Source organism: Ciconia boyciana, chromosome 2 (genome assembly GCF_034638445.1).
Source record: "Ciconia boyciana chromosome 2, ASM3463844v1, whole genome shotgun sequence".
NCBI lineage: Eukaryota > Metazoa > Chordata > Aves > Ciconiiformes > Ciconiidae > Ciconia > Ciconia boyciana.
Window position 1 is genome coordinate 81,885,826 of NC_132935.1, and position 14,734 is coordinate 81,900,559.

Sequence of the window (14,734 nt, forward strand, 5' to 3'; positions counted from 1 at the left end):
ATACAATGAAATTGTTCTCCAAGTGGTGAAACAGGTGTGACATTTTTCCAGTCTCACCTTCCTTATTTAGACAGCAAGCAAACTAGAAACTATGAGCTAGGAGATAAATCTTGGAACATCATCTTGAGGTATATTAACTCATATGAATGAGCAACTGGGCTTAGCGTTCCATAGATACACACACACAAAAAAACCTTCAAGTAGCTAAATGCAAAGCTAAGCCCTGATACAAGCATATTCACCACTGAAAAGTAACAACATTCAAGTCAATTAATCTTTATTCAAGGTAAAATTAAGCACACAATAGTGAGATAGGAACACTAAATATTTGTCATGATTTGTCAAGACATCAAAAGGTAATACTTCAATCTATTTACCAAACTTAATATCATTCTAAGATTTAACATTTATAAGCCTATTGTAGAGGTTTATTGAGAACAATTTTCTAAAAATACCATAATGGAGTCTATGCCTTAGAAAATATATTTTTAGAAGTCATTCATCATATAGCTAACTACATACTGATGTTTACACTTAAAAACAGAAAAGAACTCTTAGAAACTCTTTTTTTTTTTTTTAACATTACTTGACATCACACAGAAGTGCGACTCCACGGAGTACCCAGTGCTCTGGAGGCTGAAGGGTTTTAAGATCCACAGCAGCAATGTAATTCATATCTGCTCGAATGGTCTTTTTGTAGACTGGACATGAATACAGACGTGGATCTTTTGAAGCTGAGAAGACAGAAAAGACATAAAAAACAATGAAACTATGTTGAAAAAACAGGGCTCTAAGGGACTGGGCATAAGGCAAATGTAAAACTGAATCGAAGTTCAATAGCACACAGCTCTTCATCACCACCAAAGAAAACTCTTACTTGATTCTCACACTGTTCGCTACTGTGTTATTGCCAGCTGAAGCCCATACATGGCTTGAAATTTCTGTAGGTTTAAAATTTATCATCAGCACCTAGGAACTGGATGTAGCAAGAAATGTAAATGGACACTCTAGCATGATTAGCATTATTATTAGTTCAATCTGCCCACTGAACATTACTTCTTATCAATATATTATTAGTGTGTCAAAATAAAAAATGCCCTATTTTGAACAACCTATTTTGAAATGCATTTAGTATTTTAGAGTATAAATTGTCAGCTTCTTCACTGCAGAATTCGAACAGTAGTCTAGTCGTTCTTAATACTTCAGTGTTCATTATTTAGCATCTTGGCTGCTTTCACAGTGATCATGCTCCTTATAAAAGATCAGCTACACAAAATCCTGGCAAAATAGCATGTAAGCAGGCTTTGCTTTTGGAGGTGGAATGCTTTTCAACAGAAATTTCCAATTTTACATTCCACAGTGGATAGCCCTATCCTATTTTACATCCCTATTCAACATCCCTATTTTATATACAATAAAACTCCACATTAACCAAAATTATACATTTTCACAAAAAAAGCACTGTCCTTCAGCCCCCTAAGTTTCCTTTCCGTTCTTACAGCCCTTTTCTGCCTCAAAGACAAAACATCTTCCACCACCTCACTCCACCTCTTGCTTGCTTCTGTTAGCTCAAACATAGCCTTGTCCAGAAAAAAAAGTGCATTTTAATAAATATACACATTATACATATTATCTATAAATACCTTACATAAGATATACACGGCTTTTTTGTATATATATGTTGTGTATACATACTTACATAAGTTTTAGATATACATATATATATAAAAATTACATTGGTTTTTGGGATGTGAGAAAGAGGTTATTTGGGTTTAGGTTACAGAGGCTACAGAGGTTACAGAGTTTATGTATATAAATGTTGATCTTCTCAGTCTAGGACACATATTGTTGATGGAAGACTGAAAGCAAGCGTGTTTGTCAGAGGAGGCAGAGAACAGCTCATCTGTAACACCATTAAGACCAGAAGGTAGAGACCCACCTAAATATTAGGGAAAAAAGTGCCTATTATCAATTATCAAGGAAGGCTGAAAGCTCATTTTATATGGAAGACTGAGAAGTCTCCCCTGTTGAAAAAGATTCAGCATGTATACAATGAATAGTGTCAGCCTCATGAAATCCCTAAAGCCCAAAAGACTTCCACACAGTTGAATAAAAAGCTACATTGAATTCTAACAAAAATACATCCTTTACAATACAGTTACTTACTGTTATTCTCTGCATATATCCTTATAACTGGCATCATCTCAAAGAGCACCTTGGGCTTAGATTCAGTCAGTCTCATGTTTCTTCTGTCCCAGCCAGCTCCTTCCAAATATAGACCATATACATAGACACCTTCCAAAGGAGGGCTTGTGATATCATCCTTCATCCATTTAGTGACCTCATTGCACAGCACTACACTGTCAAGAGCCCATCCTTTGTTAGCTCTTGTTATTTCCTGCCCAAAATAGACGAAAGTATGGAGGTTACATTTTTACATGTGCACAGAGGCATTTTTTCCAAGCATTTATTAGAAACATATTTGTACGGTCACAACTTATCCTCTTCAATACAAAAAAATTAACTTTTTATGATATCCATGTTTACAGCAGTTCGACTTCTCTCTAAGCTAGCAATGCCATGGTACTACAAGAAAGCTTTCAGTACTTTATCCGCTATATTTGATTTTCAATCTTTCTATTATATACAATATCTTAAGACCATACCAAGTAACACAACCACTGAATGCCAATGGTAACTGGCTCTTGCGAATATGAAAATTTCACAGCTTTCATGAGATGAGAAAACATTAACTGCATGTGCTACGTAAAACAGTTCCAATGACAAAAGCAAAATGCATAATTTGCTGCACATTTTCTGGGGTTACCTTTCTTTTCCAGTACCTATACTCTTAATTAACTGTATTCGTAATAATGAGTAAGAGCTCACTCAGCTCTAAAGCTACATAAAGAGACTGCAAAAAAAACAGAGAACACTTGGAGATAGATGTGCTTAAGATTCAACATATACGTCAAATTTAGTCAGTTAGTGCACTGGACAACACTCCTTTATCTTGCCCAATCCCTTACTATCCCAGGCTATTAAGTTATGCCAGACCTAAGTTTTATGCTGGTCTTGTAAATGTTTTCCAAGATCTTTTTTGAAGTAATCGTAATTAATGTTTGTCCCATACTGCAGTTAATTAGCTGCTTTAAAAGAACAGAAGGGTTATAGTTCAGCGATCATTCTGGTTCTTCATCTTTCTCATTTCTATTTGTTCCACCATAGAACAAAGCCCAGAAAGTCACTTTGGTTTTTACTTGGGACATTAGGTTGTTATGCACACACATTCTGTTTTTAGGGAACCAGAAAAGTTCTGTAGATTCCAACTGTTTCAGATCCTGCTACTAAACCCTTTCCACAAGCTTGGGTCCAAAAGAAAATTCCCGTTTAGGACTGTTTACTCAAAAGAAATATCTTGTTATATAATTCCAAGGCTATATGCCTGCAATTTTAGTAGACGTAGGTCACCAATTAGAACTTCAGTTTGACAGCCGAAGATTACACTGCCCAGACGTCAGAGCAAGAGCAGAGATTTTTTCCTTTTCTGCAAATCTTCATTGTCTCCTCCACAAGTCAGCTTCTGTCTGAGGTCCCATTGGATTCCCACCTGAGTATTCTTTCCCAATTTTACACATTCCAGACAATTATTGTCTCCAATGTGTCCCTTTATGCTGACCAACGTAGGTATTTATTGCCTCCTTTTGAAGTAAAACGTATCTCAGTTGTCAAATGCAACTAGCATGCTGAGCAACCAACACAATCACCAAGTCAAGAGAGATACATACATTAAAAAATACATCAAACTTCATACTTAGTAGGCATTGATGAAGGAAGCTCTTTCCCACTTCATGAAGAGAGACTGAATCAGCTACTGAACTGGAGAAGTGTAATTTAAGACTAATTCTGAATAGCTGTTCTGGCAAGTCTCCAGCCAGGGAAGTACTGAACACAGACCAAAAGGGAGGAAAAAAAGGAAACACAATTCAGGGGCTTAAAACCTCTTCTTAGGGATATCTCAATGGTAACATGAGACGTCACTTCTCCAGCCTACCTTAATAATGTTGTAAGGTAGCCCCTACATACACGGGGCTCGGATCGAAGTAGGAAATATATTTTAACACATTAGTGGTTGATGTACTGAAAAAGTATGTGCAGAGGAAGAACACTTCACTCAGGAAATGTTAAACAGTTATACAGTCATATATCTTCCCTGCTGACATGATGGAGCCATGTGTATAACTCAGCCTTCATCACACAATAAATATTTTTTTTTAAGTATATCAAAGAATAAGCAGAGTGAGACTTTAAACACAATTTACCTGCCTCATTGCAGTTAAAAATCCTTGAGGATTAAAAAACCCTGTCATCCAAAAGCAGTTTGGTCGGCTTTCAAAAATCCAATTGTAAAATTGGTGGTTTCTTTCTAGAAGCTCAGTAAACCAGAAACCAAGTGTACTGGAAGCCCAAGATGCCTAAAAATAGTAAACAGTGTGTTCATTTTTAAATTTTATTCAACAGTTTCAAAACTTCATATTCATGTCAAGAAAAGGCAATTCCTCACAAGGTAGTAAACAACATAATACTAGCAAAGCATATTTAAATCTCATTTTTCATATCTTAACTTTTAACCTGATAGATAAATGTTGCATCACACTGAAACCAATGAACAGAGCAAATTCTTGCTCTGTTCAAATTCATGTCTATCATTCCATTTAGACATGCTTAATGCTCCCTGTCTAATGGTCCATTTTATGACTATTTTGCAAAATTACATAGCTGTGTGAACTAGGAAGAAATATTGTCTACATGTCTTTTCTAAAGCTAAGGTCAATGCATCGAGACAACAGGGCTTCTGCCAAAACTGTTCTGCTTTTTCTGAAAAAAGCTAAGGAAAATTGAGCTTGGACTATGTGAAGATTTATGATGATTTTTCTCTTTGAATAGCTGTATCATACTTGTGCTGTGAAGCATCTCCTTTGGTTTAGGTTTTGTACCAAGAAAATACTTTGTCAAGAAAAACAAAACAAGCGAACAAAAACACCAAAACCCCTCCCCATTTTTCTTTCCATCAGTTACCATAAACAGCTCTAGTTGTCCCTGAAAACAATTTCTATGGGAGAGGCTGAGAGAGCTGGGATTTTTTTAGCCTGGAGAAGAGAAGGCTCAGAAGATATATTATCAATGTTTATACCTCATGCATGGAGAATGGAAGACGTTGGAGCCAGATCCTTGTCAGTGATAGGAGAAGAGGGAATGGGCACAAGACAAAATGTGGGAAATTCCATCTAAACTTAAGGGGTTTTTTGATTGGTTGGTGCTTGTTTGGTTGTTTTCACTGTGAGGGTGATCAAACACTGGAACAGGTTGCCCAGAGAGATTGTGGACTCTTGATTCTGGAGAGTCCTGGGAAACCTGCTCTAATTGACCCTGCTTTTGGAAGTGGGGTTAAACTAGACTATCTCCAGAGGTCCCTTCCAGCCTGTATTCTGTGATTCTACAACTACAAGTCTTAATCTCAAAGAACAGCAACAGTGTAGTCCACGAGTGTGGGTGCTATTTTTTAAAATCCATCATCACATTTTAAATTATTCTCTTCTCTCTAGCTTTTTATCCTGCCAATATGCAACAGGCTGTTAAAATGGGAAATACCTGCATTTCCCACATTCATTTATATTTTTATAAATGAAAGAGGGCTTGTTTTGACTGTGTTTATTTTAGCCCAAAATCTACTCCAGCAGTTGCACAGTCCTGGTTAACACTTCTGTTTGAAAAAAGTATTTCCTGTATGTCTAGCAGTTTAATCTAGCTCTACAGAAATATTTTTTTTTTCTTTACAAAACAAGTGATGTACACCTACTTTTTTCCAGCTAGCAGGAATCCTTCCATCATACATGCAGTCTAAAGCATCCCTCAAATTTTCACTCATAACAATTGTCCCATCAATGGCAAGTTTTAGATCAGTCAGAGTGCTTCTCACTAACGAAATAACTCTCTGCATTTGTTCGATCTCCTGTCGCAAAAATATGTTCATAGGCTGAAAAGGTCCCATGTTCTTTAGTTTCTCTTTTACCTGTAGGTAGAAAACCAAAGATCCTTCAACAGAGATAAAAAACAAAGGTGGCTTTATGTCAAGGTTAGGCCCCAATACAATTTCTAAGACATAATACTTTTATTGAGGAAGTTAAATGGTCAGTTTGGCATCTTCCTTGAATCCTCTGCAAGACAGAAATACAGGATTTCTTCCAAGAGAAATCTGTGATGCTGAGACTGGTTATGTTTTTAGCCTAACTCATTTAGTCTGTATATCATTCTATAAGCTAACATCATTTAAACAGCATGTAGGCCATACCCCACTTCAAGGATTTTGGCTTTAATTCCAACAGACAGTTCCCAAGGTTCACTTTGCACAAACCAATCAAGAGTGATTGCCCCAGACACTTTGCCTCAGTATAGTACCTCTATTTATCAGCAATGCCTGGGAACTACCACAATGCCAGGCAATCTTGTATTCTAATAAAACCTGCTGATATATTTTTAATCACAAGTGTAAAGTTAACAAATTAACAACAACTGTATGGACATAACTAGAAATTTTGTAGTCATTATGGTCCTATTGGGAGATAGGTGAATGTAAGTATTGAATCCTATACAAGGTAACAGCTCTGTTCTTAGTAATATGCATAACCTTTCTAAGTTTATCAGTATTTTGCTACACAAAAAGGAATTTAAATAGTTTTCACCATGTGAAAAAGTTTCATGCTCCACATTCACTTTTATTAATATGAACTAAATTTCAATTTGTCATTTCTGATCAGAGCTGATCTGCCCAAAAAGATCTCTTCTAAACTTAACAGGACTAACTGTACCTATACAATGACACTATATGTCTTTATTAAGCCACACATCTGTTCCTGGAGATGTCAAGTAGAATTTGAAGAGAGTTGGACTAACAACTACCAGGAGATTTAGCCCATCATTAAAGCAGTACACTTCTGAGAAACTCAACAAATTGCAGTCCTTTGCAGATCTCAGACATCTGGTCCACCCTTTTGGAAAGTCATAAACCTCAGGCTTCTATAAAGACAGTAGGTCAGAAACTTCAGCAAGTGCAAACTTTTGGAAGACTGCTAGATAATCAGTATTCCAAATTCAGATACCTTAACTCATCTGTTCAGATAAAATACATTATCATAATTATGCCATTTGAGGGAAGATTTCATAATACAGAATGGGCTACAGAACACATAAAACAACAGATGTAAGACACAGGTACCTGAAGAGAGTCTATACTCAGGAGCATACCCCACATAAGGGAAACATTACTGTGTAAAAACAGAAAAGAGGGCATTAGATTGTACAATTCTCCTTGCTCCTTCTCATAGCTCAGCATCCCGACAGGAGTATTTTGGTGTTCATAAGCCACCTAGCCTTGTATCAGGTCCTCATGTTAATTTCCATTAAAGAGTAAGTAAAATGGCAGAAGACTAAGGATAAGAGATTTCACTCTCCTCAAGAAAGAGATAGCAGGCAGATTATCTAATTAATAAAACATCTTATGGCCTAGATGAGCAGGTGGCTACTTTGGGAGTCTGTTAAAGCACAAACATAGGTGTAAACTTTTTTCTGATGACACATTGGGGTGATTCACATCCATTTCATAACAAAAGTGTTGTAAATGCTTTATTACTGACATAACCAATCTTACTACTTTTAAGCTTCAACAAACATAATTAAACACAAAAGTTCAGCATCCCTGATACAGGAAATATAGGAACCTTAACTATTTTACAAGCATTTGCCCCTCATTTATCTGAAGTTTATAACCACCTCCACCTGGGAAGAACTATAATGTCAGAATCCTAAAATTCTGGGGCTCTAAAGGACAGCTAAGAACTATGGAAAGACCCAGGAACAACACAAATTGTCCAAACACTCAATTAAACTGTAGTCTCAAGGATGGAGACACAGAATACAGTTGATTGGAGTGTCCATCTATCTAGTCATCAGAAAATGTTTTCTAACTGTAAGAAAACCTTCTGACCTTGAGAGACATTCCATCTTCCACATAAACAGAAGGAAAGCTGCTATTTCACAAACGAAATGTCTGCAAGGCAACAGGTGTCCATTACAAATATAATTACATGGGCTATTATTTGTTAATATGGATCTTGAGATACTAACACTAGGCTTCAATCAATGAAAGCTATCACTTGACAAGCTTTTCAGCATTCACTCCACTGAAGAAGAAAGCAACCTAAAAATATCTTCAGGATGTAAGCTGAATCCCAAAGTAATACATATGTTAAAGCTGTAATACTTTTAGAAGCATTAACACACTTGCAACACCACCTCAGTTCTCTACAGTGTCAACAAGCTTAGCTTAAAAACTGATGAACCTACCTCCCCCATAGTGCAAATGGCAACTTAAGCATTAAGTGGTTTAATATTTTGAAAAAGCTCTTACAAAAGCACTTCAGTGCACATTTAGTGACTTCACTATAAATGCTAAGAGTCTGGTCAGACTTCTTTAAAATATGTTTTTGAAGTATTGCCTGTATGAATGAATTCAGACATGCTTTTAGAAAAATTAATATCATTACTTTTTTTTTTTTAATCCACACAAAGCAAGATGGAGCAAATGTTCTTGACAGAATTTCAGTAACTCACTTCAAATGGTACATAATCAGCAGGAAGCTTTTCCAGCATATCATCAGCCAGTCTGGCTACAACCGCCTCTCGGGTTTCACCTCCTCCACCAGAGCTATCTTTAGGCTGAATACTGAGGATGATGTCCAATACATCTTTTGAAAGTTTACTTTGGTAAGTGATATCTGCATTGGGGTGCAAACCAAACACCTCTGGTGTGTCGTAAGCTGGAAGACTCTACATAGTAAAATATAAAAAGAGCACAACTGGAGATGGGTTTATAAACTAATTATTAAAAACAAACAAACAAACCCCCACACAACAAAACCAAATAACAAACACAAAAAAACCCACCCTTGCATTGTAAAGTAAGAGGCTAGATCAAACAGTCTTAGGGCAAATAACTTGCTGTGACCTATTTGTCATGTCACAGCTCAAATCACACCAAGGTTAACAACAAATTCAGTTTTAACCTCTATACACTATATAAAGAGTTAGCTTGTACTTTCATATATCTACACCTTTTATTTCTGTGAGGTTGTACCCAATGTCTGGACTCCATTCTATGCCCTCTTTAATAACTGTATGCCTTCAGGTATGTCCCTCAAGCAAATAGCATGAAAAATAAAAGGTTACTGTCATGACAATGATGGTAACATTGAGGATAAAAATTAGTTGTCACTAATAGATATGCAGACTGTTAGAAAGCAATAAAGACTCTGTCAATAAAAGACAAAATACAGGTACTCAGAAGAAAAGGAACTCAGAAGGTACTCAGGAACTTGTGAGAAACAAGTGAATTGGGGTTTTTTTGTGTTGAAAAGCTTTAATTTACCAACCTGTATGTACTGAAGGTATTGATCCACCATAGTACATTTGGGTATGCTGTATCCTTTGTAGAAGCTGAATTCCTGACTGAATGTATTTTCACTGAACCAAACCTTTACGAAGGTGTTCATGAGTCTTTTGTCATAGTCATCTGTCACACGGCCACCATACTGGATCTCACCTATCATGTAACAAACAGTACTCCAGGAGATCGCCTAAAACCAAGCAGAAAGCACTGACTTTAACTAATCCTCTTCTCACCTATTTATATCTCCCTTAGTAAGAACAGCTGATATACCAAGTCCTGCATCTCTGTACCTTTTGGAAGAAAGTTATTTCTTACTACTCTTTTTTCCTATAATCCTGCATTCCCAAGAACACCTTCAAGGGTTTCTCAAAATATAATTCATTGACAACTAATTCAAGATGCTATTCCGGCATTTGGGCAAGAGGGATACAGCTACATTCCAATCATGCTTTCAACTTCACTTAAAATGCCAATCGCAAAGTGATCTGCCACAGACCTTTATATGACAGCTGACCATATGAAAGTGAGGAATGTAAGAGGAATTCTTAGACAGTCTTTTAAAGCAACTTTCCATTTCTTTATGCTGCTAAGATAGGTTGGAGGAGCCAAATCTTATTATTTTTACTCAAAATTGATTTAAACAAAAGAATATTTAAAATACAGTGGGCCATTTCTATCTGGCTTAATTAGCATTGAAAAGAAGGTCTATACTTCTAAGGTTTATATTTCTGAAGTTTTTGGGGGAGACAGCTGGGAGGGATTTTTTTTTTTTTTTAATGTACAGGTTAATACAGAAATTTAATATGCACAGGATTAAAAGTCTAATTTAAGCCTGCTGCTCTACAGACATGTATACTTGGAATGTTGAATGTTTGTGGAAAGAAACAAAACAATAATTTAAAATCACATTTGTGTTTCAGTTATTGGGAACCACGTATATACGTTCCACTACTAGAAAAGTCCATCACCCTTATCCACCTTTCCCACAAAAACATTAGTTACCTTCTTGGCATCCATGCCATCCAAGTGGTTTTGAATGAACTGCACAGTAGCATTGAAATCAGCTTGATTAAACTCATAGGGTATATTCCAACCTAGAGATCCAAACTTGCGTCTTTCTTGAACAGTGGAGTGTAGAAAGGCTACAGCATACAACATTGGTTTCCACTGTACCACGTCACTGACATCTAGTAAATCCTGGCTGACACCTATTGATTGTAAGCGGGCTTTATAAGAAACACGATAATAGTATTTTTCAAAACCACTTCAAATCAGTACTAAAATATCACTCCTAGAGATATTCAGTTGGCTCTCTGCCTCTCCCAAGACTAAACTCTTGTCCTACAAAGTGTTCTATGCTGAAGACAGTTTATAGCATGCTATTAAATTGCTCAAATTAAAAGATTAAACTCCAGGAAAAAAAAAAACCACAATTTACTAATAGCTGAATTCACATTAAGTTGCTTTCCGTACAGACTCTTTGACTACAACCTTTATTTTATGCAATGTAAAGAGTACTTAATAGCCAACAAAGATTAACATGTTGCTTTTCTGCCAAAAGACACAAGAAGATTAAGAATTTAAACACTTTGAACTGAGATATTAGAAGCCAACATTTGAGAAAAGAAAAGCATTTCCTGTTTTGCTGTCAGTTAGTTCTGGCAACAGAACTTCAACAGATCTTCTCTCCCTTTTAATTTTCACAACTACTAGCTCAAACCAAGGATCAAGTTGTGCCCTGGCATCATTGTGATCAGTTCCTCATACTACCTTACACCTACTATCAGTGCCTACAATGCGACCACATGACAACACCAGAGAGTCCAAAAATGAGCAAAATTTAACTTTAAATCATTACTACTCTAGCACTCACCACTGTATGTTCTCTTTAGTCCAGCTCTCAGCCCTTGTGGTGGCTCATTGGTAAACTTAATAGACATTTGAAGAAGGGTGATGGGGAACTGTTTGTGAATTTCAGTGGTCATCCACAGTCGAAAGCTTTCATGGACAGTCTCTGTCTCTATTACAGTGTCCATCAACTCATCCAAAAAGTCAAGTCCAAGGTGGCAGTTTTGCAGAAGTGCCCAACCTCCCTATTTTAAAACAACAGAATATAAAGTTAACAACATTGTTTACAAACTGAAATCACCAAAATCACTCTTTGTTTATGCTGTAGGTTAGGAACAAAGCCAACACATCTAAACTATAGCAAAACATAGCATATTAAGTGCTTATGAGAGCTGTTAAAGGAAGACATCCTCCACAGTCATTTTTGCACCACTGGCTTACCAAATCAAAACCAAGGCCTTAATCATTTGTTTTCATGTACATTTCATGTACAAACAGAGACCAGTATTCCTAGTAATGGTACACATGCAATTAACAAAGTCTTTTTTCTCCAACAGAAAGCTCATGTGAGCTAAGATGTGGGCTGTTCCTTATGGAGACATTATTAGCTTGTCTGGTTTTATCATCTAAACAAGCGGTCCTTACTTGTCCAATCTGGTCTTCTCAGGTAGTGCCTACCTCTTCCATTTCAGTACATTTAAAACGTATCTGGACATGACCATAGTGCTGATAAACACTGATAAATCTTGACTTTCTAGGTGAACCCATGATTTCATTGATCCTAAATAAGGGAGCTCAGAAATAGCTCTGTAGAGCAAGCTGCTAAACCTTGTTCCTCACAAGGGTCACAGGCTTGGAAAAAAACCCAAATATACATAATTAATCTATTGCTATCAATCGATAGATATCAAACTTTCTCATATGAATTACCATACTTCATATAGACATCTCACATACCTCTTCATTAAGAGGGTATATGAGACAGTGAGGGAAAGTAACTGCGTTTCTCTTAACTAAACAAAAAGTAGCTCTTCTTCCCTATCTTTTGAATGAGTTTCTTCTCATCTGATCTGCTAATTAGCTCTTAGTATGAAGTTGTCAAACGAGAATCTGAGGCAAAAGTCAGAGGAAAACTGGTTATATAGACAGGAAAGAAGCTCATAACACAGGATTGTAAGAAGTTTCATTTGTTCACATCAGCAGGCATATCAGTACTACCACCTGATGGGCAAAGCATGCTAAATTGGAACATCTCAGCTTTTCTTTCTCACATAGGAAATTTTATTCATTAATTCTTCCATGTTTCACTTGTAAAATGCCTGTTCTATCACATTATCCATCCCAATTCAAAATCCAGACTACAGCAATACAAAATATTTTGCTATACAGCCTTGTTTTTCCTCACGGTTATGTAACTATCAATAGTATTAACAAAATATGTTTGTAGTACTAAAAATACAAAACTGAAAAAAATGTTGTGAAATGCTTGCTGAAGAATATTTAATATTCATGCATTCCAAACAATCAATTCAGCTATGTTCACCAGTCAACAACCTACAACAAAAACTCCATTTTATATGAAAAACACTGATGTCTGTACAGCATCAAAAAGTTTGTTATGGCTAATTAAATGACTGTGAAAAGACAGTTCTATTTCTTAGGACACTTATTTATACGAATAAATATAGGTTCTTGCATCAGCACTAACTACCCACCAAACAATTTTATTTCATGACAGGATTTTCATTTCTAAGTGTTTAATACAGATATAAAAAACATTCAGATTTTTGTCTCTTACATGAGCCATTGTCTGCTGTAGAAGTTTACGAGCATGGATTTCTTGCCCCTGGCCCATGGAAACATAACGTGTCTCTGTCTTCAGTCTTTTTCCCAAAGCGATAATTGAGTCTGTAGGATCAGAGCCCATGGAAAGAAAGCATATGAGAGGAGTACGTGGATCTGACTCTTCCCATGTCTTCTCCAAGTCCAAGATGACTCCCTCTGCGTATTTCTCCCCCATTGTGTCAGTGATGTATTTTCTTGCCTATATTAAAAAGGGTAAATTTAACCTGTGACATAATCATTTAATACTGTTTTCTTCCCAGTGTAAATACAATCAATAAGTAAACTAAAGAGCAAAGGCTGCTATAAATTTATATCAGAAATACAAATATGCAACAAATTTATTTTTACGTGTTAACATATCATACTGTCTTTGAAGGTATTATTTCTGACAGCCTTATAATACCAGTTAAAACTTAAAAAATAATTATTCTATTACATAAATCTGCATGTATTGTTATATATAATACCTATAATTACAGTATAATAAAAATAATAACCTTACTAAACCTTTAGAAAGGTTTTAATGACTTAAAGATGGTATCTCCATTAGATAGCATAACTCCTAATCTTAAAGTCTAGCTTTCCTTTCCAAATACTAGAGAAAAAAAGGAGGAAAGGATAGAAGATATGCTTTAAAGGTGTTAGGTCTTTCCCACCTTCATGCTTAAAGAAACAATGAATTAATAATAGTGATGATGAAAATAACTGTCACTAAGCAGAAGATCCAGAGGAACAGGTGAAGACCATCCCTGTTATTCCTTATTTATTTATTTCAAAAATTGTTAGATTATTGTTCCTTTTTACTAAGAAATAGAAAAGACTCTCTCAAACAGTCTGAGATGATCTTTCTTGTATTTTTTCCCACCACGTTGCTTTTGTCTTAGACCAATCTTCCCCTTAATACCTCTGGGTTACTTCTCAAAGACAAAAGATATTCAGCATTTAGCATTTGATAAACTATCAGTTTTCATAAAACCATCGTAAGATGGAAGTGTATCTTGCCCCTGTTAACAGAACTGAAGAACTAATTTTGCATGATCAGTTTCAGACACATAGCACACATCCGAAAGATTCATTATACAGTACCATTTAACCTTCTATTAACTGCAGTTACACCAATAATTGCTGAGACTTTCTCTGAATCTAGTCACAATATCTAAAGGTTTGTACCCATAAAATTAATACCACACTTTTAGTGATGCATTCTGACTTCAGTAAATTGCCAATCATTGCTCTTAAGTTGTCAGCAATTGCATAATTTTTATTCTTTTGCAGTGGAGAAGAACATAAAGATTAAAAATAGGCTCCTAGAAGTTTATTTTTCTTATAAAAATAGTCTAACCATTTATTAAACTTTAAATTTATATTTCTCTCCTTTCTAAATAGATAGCAATAAACTAAAGATTTTGAACAGACCTTAATACAGATTTTTCTAAGTTGGGTCTAATTCTTCCATGCAAGAAATGGTTCCTCAATTAAATTGTTTTCATGTTTTGTTTTCTCTCAGCCAACCGAGTTAATGAAGGCCTAATTTCT

The 14,734-nt window shown here is 35.8% G+C and overlaps 1 protein-coding gene across 1 annotated transcript in view; it reads right to left on the reverse strand.

Annotated features, from left to right (window-relative positions):
* Nucleotides 1–582: 582 nt before the first annotated feature.
* The window catches only part of DNAH5 (dynein axonemal heavy chain 5), a 132,705-nt gene continuing 118,553 nt past the window's right edge, over nt 583–14,734 (reverse strand). Inside the window, 9 exon segments of the mRNA XM_072851354.1 lie at nt 583–734; nt 2,167–2,398; nt 4,323–4,475; nt 5,861–6,073; nt 8,671–8,886; nt 9,489–9,692; nt 10,508–10,713; nt 11,379–11,598; nt 13,152–13,397. Of these exon segments, the coding sequence (XP_072707455.1) occupies nt 583–734; nt 2,167–2,398; nt 4,323–4,475; nt 5,861–6,073; nt 8,671–8,886; nt 9,489–9,692; nt 10,508–10,713; nt 11,379–11,598; nt 13,152–13,397 (1,842 nt within the window).